At 40.9% G+C, this 13,735-nt stretch overlaps 1 protein-coding gene across 1 annotated transcript in view; it reads right to left on the bottom strand.

Annotated features, from left to right (window-relative positions):
• Positions 1-13,735, bottom strand: part of CHID1 (chitinase domain containing 1) — a 454,156-nt gene that overhangs the window by 371,472 nt on the left and 68,949 nt on the right. The window contains exon 9 of the mRNA XM_019519771.1: positions 13,487-13,555. Within this exon, the coding sequence (XP_019375316.1) occupies positions 13,487-13,555 (69 nt within the window). The remainder of the gene's footprint in view (positions 1-13,486; positions 13,556-13,735) is intronic.

Below are 13,735 nucleotides of genomic sequence, written 5' to 3'. Positions count from 1 at the left end.
AAAAAAAAAAAAAAAACACAACACAAAGCAGTCTCCATTCCAAAAGTACTTACAACAAGGGGAGGCAAAATATAGCCCATGGGCTGGATCTGGCCTGCCAAGTGATTTTATTTGGCCTGCAGCAGGTCCCTCAGTCCCACCTGGCCCAGGTACAGGGGGCAACCAATAAAGTCCTCACACAAGCAGAGGATTTTATTGCATTTAAAATAAGAGTATCACACTCTTGGAAGCAATGTTTGAAACAAAGCCTTGTTAAAGGATGCTTCCACAACTGAAGGCAGGTCAGGCCTTTAATGCTCTATAATGAGGTGGCAGCTTTCCTTATTTTCCCTAAAGAAGCAGATGCTGTTTGGGTACAAGAAAGTGGTATGCATCATAGATACAAGCTCAGTGGATCAGAGGGAAAGACTTAGCTGCAACTGTATAAACTGTAGTGCAATGCTTGATCCATCCAACTACAGAAATATTGGAGGCCTTCAGTTGCAGACCCTGTCCAAAAGAAAGCAAAAATGTTTTCCTAAACTGGGCCATTTTCCTGAAGTATACATTTCAAGAAGTAATGTCCAGTATGTGAACCCTTCTTTCTTTTAGGGATGAAGAATGCAGTGTCAGAAGAACCTAGCTACCTACACCTGGTTGCATCTGCAATTACAATCCTACCAAACAAAGATAGAAGCTGGAATTAGGCTACAGCAGTTCAGGTGATCATAGTGAAGAATCCAGTGAAGCAGTATATTTGCTTCCCTACATTGTGCAAAACAATGCATCTATCATCTTGGAAGAATACCTACCTTGGCCAAGAGTTGCCACTCAAAACACATGTTTTCAAAGAAAGGTAGGACAATGCAACTTGAGGTCAGGCCTGTTGGGAAGATGGATCAGTAGACTAGCAAGATTCTGCTACGGGTAAACGGGAAGGTTCTCTTGTTTGCTACAAATATCACCCAAAAAGATTATTTACATGAATTCTGGGGGCAAAGCTACCTCCATAATTACAGCTAGAAAAAAAATCTATCCTATTTGACATCCAAGTCATGCCAAATGGAGTGGGGTAAATGAAATACTTAAATATCTCATTTATCCAGGGGAAGCAGAAATATGAATCAATCTCACTTTCTTGTTGAGAGAAGGGGATCAGAGTGACACTTAGGGAGGGTTCAGGGCTTAATTTCTGACAAAAGTTGGCCCCCACTGGCATAGTTGTAGGCATAGGTTAGACAAAGTCTAGGAACAAACATTGCATTGGTCCCTGGGTAAATTGTGCCCATGTCTGTCCTAGAAAAAAAAAATCCCACAATTGGTATGTAAACACATCACCCTTCTGAATCAGGGCTTAATAAGTGGCTGAATGCAGTGCCTTTTTTCTGCCACTGATTTAATGATGCAGTCCTGGAATACCTATACAGGTGTACTTTGCCATATCATGGGATAACCTGTTACCACCTCTTATCCAAGAACTTTTAGGATTTAAAATTGCAGGACAGCTTTCTGCCCCCTGCTTGATCTGATGCTCTGCACACACCTCTGCCTGTGCCACTTGTGGCACCTGATACTGCAGGTTGGCCATCCCTGGACCAGAGGGCCTCCAGAGGTCCCTTCCTACTTTCTAGGATCCTATGATAGTTTCAGGAAGATATATGCAATAAGATTTAAAGTCCAGCCTTCTTTCCCCATCTTGCTTTTCAGTTCTCCTCTAATCTTCCACCTTCCCCGCTTCTTCCTCATACATTATTTCTAAAATGATACTTCCTTCAGAGTCTGTCATCTGTACAAGTTGCATATCTTCTTTGGCCTTTTCAAGGGCTTGTCTATATTAAAAAGCTGCACCTGATACGATAACATTCCTTTCCCACCCAATGAGAAAATAAAGTTATACAAAGCATAAAGGTTCTTCATATTGGTATGCCTACTCCCCACTCAGGAAGAAGGATTACTCTACTGGCATAAATAATATTTATGCTCATCACACTAAGCTTTTTATGAGTATACTTATTTCAGTACAAAACAAGAAAAAAAAAAAATCTCACTTTTTTACTGGTGTAATTATTTTGGGTATACCTTTAAAATTTAAACCAGCCCCAAGCCCCGACTTCATTCAAAGCCAGGCCTTCTCCCAAATCTAAAGCAATCACTCTTCCATGCTATTTTCCAGCTCGATCTTGTCTCTCATTCGGTTTTCCAGTTTGCCCCACCAGTTCTTCCGGTGTTTTTTTTAGTCAGTCTCAGTCCCCCAGGATTTAGAAACTAATTAGATGTAAACTTCAGACATTCCTGGCTCCAAATCCTTTGCTTTCACCAATTATGTTCACATAGCTTATATGTACATATGTACCATTTCTAGCACTTTGAGAAGGTTTGCTAAACAGATATTCTGGAAGCCTGCTGTGCCCATCTGTTCTGGCAGATGGATTCATGGTAACAAACAAACAAGAATTGTGACATCTTTTAAAAGGTTATTCATATAGTACAATACAGCCTCATATAAGCAAAACCTTTGCTAGGCATGTTTTCTTAGCACAGTTCAATGCCATGGGGAGATCCTGAAGGAGGTCCTACAACTAGTTTACCCCCATTAGTGATACTACCCTGGTTATTCAGGCTTTCTAAACGATAAGATTTATTAGTCCAGGCAGAGTATTTTTTTTGAGAGGCAGGCACAGCTGGAAGAGTCACCCAGCTGTGCCTGCCTTTCCCAGGCCAATCCAAATCACAGAAACAGCACTGAAACTCAAATCAACACAGAGCAGCGATCCGAAACAAATCACTGTCCTCCAAAACAGCCAAATCAGAAACCGAAACAAGACAGCCATTTCACACAGACCTAATAGAAAATTCATGCGAGGTCAGCCCCATTTTTCTCCCCAGCTGGGATGGTGACAAAACTCTACATCAGGATCTGATTCCTGTCAATGGTTAGAGAGATTAGAGGCAAGGCATGTGCTCACCTTTTGTCTAGTGCTGACTGTGACTGCATGTCTTTTTAATATATTAAAAAAAATAAAAACCTCAAGCTACTATGTGTGCAATTAATAAAATACAAACATGCTTCATCTTCTCTTAGGAGTAGCTCAGCTGTGTCTGTGTCAACACTTCAGTCCCATATTTAGAAACATTTGCCACAGAGGAGTAGAACACAGTACAAGATGTTTAGGTCTGGATTCCAGGTGTTTCACTTTACTGCTGGGAATAACATCTTGGGAGTTGTCACAGCTTCTTACCTGTAAAAGTCTAACTTCATGCTTTACATCATGAGTTCGCAACCCTTTGCCACTGTGGCTGTTTACCATGATAGCACATGACCCAGCCCCTGCCACAGACTGCAACTCTGCTTCTTGGAGCACCCAGAGAGCCTGCATTTACCCTTGCTGTTAATCTCTGACCCATCTGCAGCAAGTGTAAACACAACTAGGTGGGATGCCGAGAGGGGAGCACTCCAGAGGGGATGGGCATCATGGTACAACACAACACAAGGCCAGCCCATGTGCTGTTTTGGGCTAGGCTGGATCTTCACAGGCTAGCCATAGGTTACTGACCCCTGCTTTGCATGGATTGCCTTTTAAGTATTTACATGGATACTGTTATACTTCCTTATTTCACCATAAGGTTGAATATAAAAGCTCATCTTGACATAACAGGATGCAATTGCCAAGAGTTGTTAGTACAGATAAGTAGGCTAAAAAATGAAAAAAGTTATCACAGGAGGATTTAATGATTATCAGGTTTCAGCTGCTGCACCAAAAAAACTCACCTAGCTTGAGGTCTTGCACAAAGTTGCATGTAAGTTTCAAGGGCCAACTGGTTTTAGTGGTTTTCCATATTACTGCATAAGATCCAACGTATGATATTTTGCTATCAAAGCTTTGCATTTTGTAGGCTGATTTCCACCCCCCCCACAAAAGATTTTTGGTATATTTCGTTCTTAAAAGCATCTCTTTTTGGATAGTATTCTCTGTTAGAACGCTTTGATCTGCATGCATGCCAAAGGAGTATAAATTGCAAAACCCTAAATAAACTACTTGTATTTAAATGTGCTCTCCCTTAAAAATTTAAAATCAAGCTAAAAAACACAAAGAGAACAATGTTTTGGCCCCTAGGGCCCAACTCAGAGGAGTATTTGGCAAACAGCTCATGTTTCTTTTATCAGTCTTTTGCCAGCTACTAAACTATAAAATACTATTTGATTCTTTATGATATTTATTCGTATGCCTTTTGATGTATTTTTGATTAGTCTACAGTGGTTCAGATAAAGGGTATACAGTGCATTTAAGCACACTTTCCATCGTCCATAAATATTAGAACCCAGCTTGATCTTCAGGATGCAATGAATTTGATAATGGGGGTCATTTAATATGCCAAATGTGAAACAGTTTTTAGCAGACACCGCATTATCCTGTAACTCTGAATCATCAAGTACTACATGGTCATATATGCAAGGAAAGTGAGAAAGGAATGCAATTGAATGTTTCTGTTTGTACAACTCATTCCATCTAATATTTAAGTTCTAATGTACTTTTGAATTGTGCAAAGTGTGTGTTCACAAGTTGTGGAAAAGTCCTGCTTCATATCAGGCATTGGCAGCCTTTTGGATCAGTGGGACACTTCACTGAAGGTAGCTCTACAAGGTGGACTGCCACTGAACTAGCTGCCACTGCCCCTGTTTCCATGGTGCTGATGTCCTGCAGAACTGTCACAGCATCCCCTGCCACCAGATCAAAGATATCCAGGCTTGGCAGGCTAGATCAGGCCACAAGTTGTACGGTGTCAATCCCTGCTTTAGACTACCCACTCTGTTCCATGAGGTCTTTGAAACATTCTGCTTTTTTTGCTTTTTAGTTAATATAGCTATATGAGAGAATGTGGACAAATACGTTGCTTAAAAGCACCAGTTCAATAATATCTGAGCTTAACCCATTTTTGCAGGCACACAAGCTTTATGAATAAATCCCAGGGTTTGTGGGAATGAGTAAAGAGACATTATCAGGTTATACGTAAATAGCCAAGGCCCTTTTAGATACCTTTGTATAACACTGGGAAAATATTACTCATATTTCAGAGCACATGAAATATTCAATATCCTTACTATTGACCAAGCTCACCTTGGTACAATTATGATCCTCCATATTTTGCATATTAAAAGCCAGCATAAAATGATTTCAGGCTGGGAGCCACATTTCATTTCTAATGCAAAATGCCAGATCAAAAATCCCACCAACAGCAACAACATCATTATTAGAACAGTAAATCCATGGGCTATCCCTGTCCATTTGCAGGCATCAGCCATTAAGTAAACTCTTCCCTCAATATCAACAACAGAAATAGGAAGCCCACTCTTCAACATTTGAACTTGTATCACTGAAACTTCTGGCCAAGCTAAGACTAGAACCTAGATACTTTACATGGTGAAACCAACTCTTATTCACACAACCTCAATTCTTCCACATGCTACATACTTTGGAGACCAAGCTATAGTCACCCCTAAACAATTTGTCTAGCAATAAATTACTGTACTCGGGCAAACTCTACAGCAAGAAGTCCCACTTTCTATGTCTTTGCTAATAAAATTAAACAGAAAATCTTGGGTGTTCTTGGACTTCTGGCACATCTTCATGCTCCTTCATTTTGCTCTCATGGATTATTTAATTGACAATTTTTCACTTTTTATATCTAAGGTACATCTTTAAATAGTTTAAGTATTAAATGATCAGGAACTAGAAACCTGCTGTTGCCATTATAGTGCTGTGTGTTATTCTAAGTGTTCTGCAAGTTTTAAATGTTAAACACCAAATAGTAATTTTTCAGCTGTTCAATAAATGATGATCTTTTGCATTTAGCATAGGTCACACTTACACTTAGGAGTACAACTAAACAAGTGATTAAATTCCTCTCTTACTGTTAAGTTACAAGACTACCTTGCTCTCAAAAAGGTCTTTCAGATATTTTATATATAATATAGTATTCCTGTACTCTGCAAGTCCAATTTAAGTATTCTAGTCTAAGAAAAAGGTCAATCAATAATTCAAACACCATGCATCTTGTAAAAGCCATGCAAAATTACAAACAGGCAGTTTGCTAAGAGGACAGAGACCTCTGAAACAAATAAGAAAGCCATTAAATAAGTAGGATATAGTAAAGTGAGAAGCTTCAATAGAACTAGTCTGCATTCTTGGTCTCTAAGCAGAAGAATGTAGTTCTCTAAAATGAGCTAACCAAATCACAAACATGTTAAATTAATTTTGAGGGGAGCGCACGCCAATATCTGACACTTAATACAAATAAGTGAGAAGATAAAGTATGTATTTTAAGGAAAAGGAAAACTTACCACATTTACTTGCATACACACCTGTTCCCCAAAAAAGTAACCATTCAAAATTGGTGTGTGGATTTTAAGAGGGAAACCTGATTTCAATGCCAGAATGGATGCATGGGGATGCTAGGAAGGCTGTCAGGGGCCGTACTTTCCTCTGGCAGCATGGAGCAGGCAGTCAACAGCTGCTGCCAAATTTGACAGCAACTGTGACAGTGTTAAACCTCTTGCTTTTGGGTCACCAGCACTTGAGTAGGGCAAGTGGCACTGAAGAATAGACTCTATCCCAGATGTGTGCAGGTAGCATTCAGTCGGAATTCGGGAAATCTTATCTTCTTCATTCTGTCTTTCCAAAGTAAGGCAAGTGCCTTATTTGGGGACATGCAATATGTGAAAAGTATGGTAAGCCAAGATGGAGTTAAGCTTTTAACACTTCTATCCTTACTGACATTTTCAGTTATTACAAAAACAAGCATAACAAATCCAGGAAATTCAGACTAAGGATTAAACTTAAATCTTAATAGGTCCAAGCATGAAAGCACACACTTAAAGGCATCCAAACAATCATAGCTTTGCCCTGCAGTGACACATGTTTTTGATTCACTTAATATGGGATCACAAAACCAGCTGTAAAGTGCATTAAGCTGACTTTTAAAAACAGAATGAGGAGAAGTAAATTGATGTGTCACCACATAATGCAATTCTCTTTCTGCCACTAGACAATCCTATCTTTGGAAAAAAGAGAAGATTGGATGAACAGGAAGGTGGCAGTTTCTTTGCCCGGCTAATATGGTTAAACTTTTAGGAGGGTCTGTTCTAGCATGGAAACTAGGCCTTTGGGGAATTCAGGAGTAAGAAATAAACAAACTAAGTAAAAGTTCACTTCCAGATGCCATAACTATAACAATGCATGAAGAGCCTTAACTTCTATCAGACTAGGCCTTCATCAGGAACCAAAATTTTAAGTGGTTAAATAGTTCAGTAACTAGCTAAGCTAGCAAGCCTTTTTTCTGTTAAGCCTCTTGAGGCATCCCTTCAATCGAAGACAAAGTCCTCACTGAAACCGCTATGTGTACACACCAATACAGCCTGAGCAACATACAGTCAGCACTGCCTTCAAGTCATGGCAAATCTGACCCTACAAAATGTCTTAGTAAGACCAATATGCCACAATATTTCAGAAACCTCATTAGGTGGTGACAGATTACAAGCAATACCATTTAAAACACATGAAGGGTTTGGGGGGTTTATTAAAATGTAGTTAGCTTAAATGCACTGTCTGATACCAAGAAAGAGAGCATTATAAGATCCAAAAAGCTCTCACATTTTATCAGAACATAAACAATATAATGGATGGCATCAAGGTTTTTGAAAGAGTCCTGCTGACTTCAAACAAATTGGAGAAATGTGACCTGGACAAAGCTACTACAAGATAGTAGACAACTGGCTCGATAGCCATAAGCAAAAGGGTAATTATTAACAGATAATTATTAACAGATCCATGTAAGAAGGATTTGAAGGGATTCCCATAGGGTGTCCATCCTAGGCCCAGTGCTCTTCAATGTGTTCATTAATGATTTGGATGCTGGCATAGAAAGCTTCTTGAACAAGTGTGCAGGCAACATAAAACCAGGAAGGATTGTGAACAGGTTGGAGGGCAAGAGCACACTTCAGAAGGACTTTGACAGATTGGAAGGCTCAGATGGAGCCATCAGTGCTTACAAATGCCAGGTGCTACACCTTGGGAAGAACGATCAAAGATACAAACACAAAATAAGTGACACTTAGCTTGACGCCATTGCCATGGAGAAGGATCTGTGAGTCTTGGTAGATCACAGACCCAATATGAGTCTGCAATGTGATGCAGTTGCACAAAAAGTGAATGCAGTTTTGAGATGCATCAATACAAGCATTAGGTGTAGGACACTTGTTAGGCCTTACCGGGAATACCGTGTGCACTTTTGGGGTCCATATTTTAAAAAGGAAGTGGAGAAATTAGAGAGAACTCAGAGGCAGGTGACAAAAAATGATAAAGGGTTTGGAAGGGCTTATAAGAAGCTGAAGGAGCTAAGCAAGTTCAGCTTGTGGAAAAGGTGCTTAAGCAGGGACATGATAGGAGTCTTCAAATACTTGAAGGGCTACCATGAAGAGAGAAAGCACCTTTCCCCCTCCTCTTGCTGCACAGTGGAGGCTACAGACCAATGGCTTTAAGTTGCAGCAAAGCAGGTTTAGATTGGGGATCAGGAAAAACCTCTTCACTCTTAGAACAGTGAAGCAGTGAAGTAGACTGTCTAGGGAAATTGTGGATTCTCTGTCACTGGAGGTGTTCAAGAAGAGGCTGGACAGCCATTGGCCATAGATGATCTAGGCATAGCTATGCCTGCTATATTATGGGTATTTTCCATGCTTCTGGGTTTGCTGGTAGCTGCATTGGGCTGAGAGGGAATCCCCCTCCCTCGTCGTTACATACATAAAGGTTTTTTTTCAGCCTTCCTCAGAGGCATTGAGTGCTGGCTGCAGCCAAGACTGGGGATTTTGACTGGGGTGTGCCAATACTCCTTAAAGCTAGAGTGCCTGGCCAGAGAGTCTTGCCCCTCCACCCAGGAAAAGAATTTTACTGGTCAGTACAGGCTCTGGTCAGATTGGTATGATCTCTAGGCAGTTTTGCCTTCCCCTGTAGTGGGTGTGTAGTTTTCTTCCTGGGAGCTCTTGAGCATAAGCAACCTCTACAGCAGCAGCATATTGGCCACCATGTTCCCCCTGCTTTACTTGTAGCAGGTTAGGGTATCATTTTGTGTCACAGTTGACTACAATTTTGCTAAGTAGTTAGGCAATAGATTTGCATATGCTGATTTGGATATGCAAATCCCATCTAGTCCAACCCCTCAGACAGGGGGTTGGACTAGATCAGTGGTGCTCAACCTTTTGGCCCAATATGCCAAAGGAGTGGCCTGGGATTGTATCCATAAACCAGATGGAGCCCTGTACACCGGGATTGAGCCATGGGGGCACTGGCACCATCCCCACCCAGCCCTGTGCGCTAGGGTGGAGCACCTGACCAAGTGCACAGGGTCAGGGGCTCCCCATGGGTCTGGATGTTTTGCAGTAAGCAAACTGCTCCCCAGCTGCCAAATTTCCAGACCCTGGGGTAGCCCCATGAGTCTAATGCAACCCACAGGCTGAGCACTGAGCACCCCTGGACTAAATGACTCCTGAAGCAGTAGGGCTGGAAGATACCTCCATTCCTGAATCTATACATCTTCAATAAGTGATAGAAACCCTTTTATTTCTCAGCATAAGCCACCACTGACTGGAGGAGCTTAGGAAGAACCTTCTCATAAGACCATTTATTCCCTAATTGTCCATTAAAGGGTTTCTCTTTCTCTGTCTCCCAGAATAACTTGTCCTGGTCTATTAGGCCAAATAGTCAACCAATGGACTGCTGCTCTGATCTGTTCTATTCCTATTTTCCCTGTTACAGATGGCAGGGAAACAGGTTTAATATTTGCTAGGACTATAGTAATTATTTCAAAGCTCTGATAAGTACATTAGTGTGACAGTCTGGGGGATACAGCTGCATCATGTCCTAAATACTGTTTTGTTTTCAAAACACTATTTATTATTGTAACCTTCATTGCAGAAGACAGCAACCTTTCCGACGCAAAGGCTTGACATTAATGCACAGACTAAGCTCAAGAAACTGACAAAAACAAATCAAGGGTCATCAATACTAAAACACCTCTTTTCTACAGGGCAGTTTTCTACTGGTTGGGTAATGGATTGTAAATGTTTCTCTATACAGAAGCCATGAAGTTGGACCTCCTCAAGCTTGTAGAAGGAGGAAATCACAGGGGGCAGAAGGGAGCTTCTCTAAGGCCTTGAACAGGTATTTCGTTTTAAGCGTTCAACACATCTTTTGCACGCTCCAGACAGCGAGAGTACAGATGTGTGCAGCTCTTCAAAAGTGATCCTGGGGGCAGGTGAGGGGGGGGAGCAACATCTTTGAAGAGCTTCCTTTAGGAGCTTTTTGGCTGGAGAAGGAGGTTCCTTGCATGTGTGTCAGCCTCTGGAGGCACAAGGACTGTAAAGCACATATGGGCTGTGCTGGTCTCACGGGGGGTAGGGGTGAGCTGGAGGAGAACAGTGTACTGGGGAATGCTAGAAGACTGGGTAACCCCATGTAACGTCTCCTGGCTGGAAAGCACTGCCACTGCATGCCATGTGATGATTTAAAAAAATGCTCCAACAGAGGTGGGCAAGTGCTGGGGGGAGTAGAAATACTCCAAATCAGAGTGGCATTTGGAGCACTTCAAAACACACATCTGTCCATGGCCTAAAAGGAAACCATTCTACTGTACAAGCCAAAAAATCAAGTCAAGTCAAGAAGGCTGGAAAGGCTACTTGTTTGAAGGGCTCAGACCAAACTCAGGACTTAGAGATAATGAGATTAAAATAGAATGGGGCCAATGCACTTCTCCCCATAAATCTGGGATTTGTTTTCTTTAAAAAATCCAAAGAACATCCTATTAGTAATTCCTTTGTCATGCCTATATTTCCTTGCTTTACTACCATGGTGTTTGAGGAGGGGGCGGGGGGGAAAGAGATGAGAAAGAGACCAAACAAGCAATTTCTAATAGGGGAGGATTGCCTAAACTACAGAAGGGCTTTTAAAGGCTGAAGTTCTTGTTCCAGGGTCTAGATGGCCAGACTGTAGGATCCAATTGCTTAAGAAAGCTGTCACAGACAGATCTGTACCCAAGAATGCATTGAAGAGGCCCAAATCAATTCACAGTGATCAGTCAGTTTACAACAATGGTTCTCAATTCTTTTGGATGAGGCACCTCTCATTAAACTCAAACTCAAAGAACCCTACAGGAGAAAGTGCCAGCTCTTAAGGTTTTGCTTATTTCTTGGCTACAGAAAATTGAGTTCTTTGCAACAGAAAAAATTGCTCTAAGATATCAACAGGTCAGAAGGTTTTTAACACTACAGATTCCTGTTTAAAAAAAAAATCTCTGGATTTATCTTCTGAATCATGCTTGCACACCTAACAGTGAAAGTGTTGCATGGCACCCTGGCAGCATCTCTGAAAGGATCTCAAGGCACTATAGTTGAGAACCACTGGTTTAGATGCACATAGCATTTGGATATAAATTCACCAGACTGGTGTCCATCTAGACAGGAAAAATGAACAGAAACCACAGTATGATTCTCTATCTTCTACTTGCTACAGAAAGGAGTGAATACACTTTACAATCACTACTGTTTGCTGGAATTACTTAATATCTTCAAGAGCATGTATTAAGCTTTATGAAAAGCATTTCTGTAATGAAATGACTGATAAGTCTTTTCAGAAGAGAGCTACATAAATGTTTTAAGTGTTCCTCCTTTGCTCTATCTGTAAATGGACTGCAACTGGCAAAAAACATTGCTTTCTAAAGGTGTTAGTTGTAGCAGTGTTGGTCTAAGGACATAGGCAGACAAGGTTTTTTGGGGTAAAGGTGATATTTTTTTTCAGACTAACTCAATACTGTAGTTGGAAAAATTTGTTCTTGGCAGGCTTTCAGGCACAAATGCCCCTCTTCAGGCATTGGGGGAGTTTGCTGTTTTGTGTTCTCCTAGATGCAATAGAAGCCAATATGCAAAATGCAGGTCTCCATCCAGAAGAACACAAAACAAGAGACCTGCATTTTGCATATTGGCTTCTAATTGCATCTAGAAGAACACAAAACAGCAAACTCCCCCAATGCCTGAAGAGGGGCATTTGTGCCTGAAAGCCTGCCAAGAACAAATTTTTCCAACTACAGTACTGAGTTGGTCTAATAACACATTTACCCCCCTCCCAAACAAAAAAAAACCCAAAAAAAACCTTGTCTTGCTTTCCGAATGGGTTGAAATGCGGCTGAGAGAGAACAGAAGGGAATTTCCTCTTAGGTGTAACATATTGGAAGGAAACTACAGACTGGAGTGAAAAGCTGGGGTTCTTGTCACTATTCTTTATTTAACCAGAAAGAGAGGAGCTAAAAGCACTTTAAATGTGCTTCACTATTTCCATAAGGAACCACTCTTCTCCCTTCATAGCTGGAAAGAAGCAGGCTCACAGAGGGTAAATAATTTAGTGACAGAAGAAGTGTATGACAAATTAGAAATAGGATCTTCAGGACATGGCTTCTTGGTCTGTAATTTATACAGGTTTTAATCTTATGGTTTAGCATAGAAACCTATGAATGAAAGGCATGGGGGTTTTCTTATTCATTTCTGCCTTACTAGAAGCTACAAACATCGTTTCATGTAGTCATTGTTTATTGCCCAAAGTAATGTACAGTTACTGGGGGCTTTGTGTATATTAGAAAGTTTAACCACAAAAAAGCAAGCCGAAAGCACCATGCCATACCTTTCCTTCCATCAGCATGGAAGTCTTGCATACTTCCATATTAAAATGAGTTCTACCAACAAAAATCTGAAATTTTGCTGGCAAAAAATTAAACCAACGCTGTCACCATAGGCGACAAACCCATATACTTCTGCCAGCACAACACTGTAAATAGAGAAGCAGCTATACCAGTAAGAACACCACAGTAACAAAGACACAACACAGCTATTTTCCAGCCTACAGCAGAGATTGTTCCGGCCCAATATTTGATGATTACTACCCAGAGGTTAGTGACCAGAACTCCCTCCGTTCTCCAATGCCCACTCTTTTGCAAATACTTAATTTCTTTCTACATCAAAATGTGCATGAAATGCTGAAGTGAAACACTAAGAAAACCTTAGTTAGTATAGATTTCACTCTTTTCTCAGACTCTGGCCTTTTCTGCTTAAGGAATCATTTATTACAGTTGAAAGTGTGCCTATAGGCCTGAAAGCATTTTCACCAACTACCCACCCCACTCCTTCAGGATGAATCAAAGCTGCACAATCATTTCTGCTTTTGTTCTGCAGGCAGGTTTGATCTGACATTTTGGACTGATGAGCTGTATGAGGTCTTATTCCAAGCTATGCTGGAAAAAAAGCCACAAATGGAACTAGCCATTAGGAGCATAACTATGCAATCACAGCCATCTTACCACAGTAAGTTCCCATTCTTTCAAACCACACATTAAACAAAAACGTAGTGTTTATGGCTGATGAGAGAACAAAGCCGTTTTCATCTGGACTCCCTCCTGCAAACACAGTACTCACCCTGGTGAGACAGCAGGGGGAATGACCAGTGTTAGCTTAAGTTGTGCCTTATGCATTGCTTCAGAGAGGACGTTAGATGGAATTATGAGATGCTGCTGCCAACAGATCCTTTTTATCATTTAACACTGCTGTCATAGGTTAAATATGAGCTACCATTCATATTAACTAACAGTTATTATACAGAAAACTGAAACAGGGATTTCTGCTAATGCACCGTGGATCTGATTCACACACACCGCATCATATTAA

This window comes from Gavialis gangeticus, unplaced genomic scaffold, assembly GCF_001723915.1.
Source record: "Gavialis gangeticus isolate Ggan-Ray unplaced genomic scaffold, GavGan_comp1, whole genome shotgun sequence".
Lineage (NCBI taxonomy): Eukaryota > Metazoa > Chordata > Crocodylia > Gavialidae > Gavialis > Gavialis gangeticus.
The sequence above is the reverse complement of the archived record's forward strand: the minus strand, read 5'-3'. Positions and strand labels throughout refer to the sequence as shown.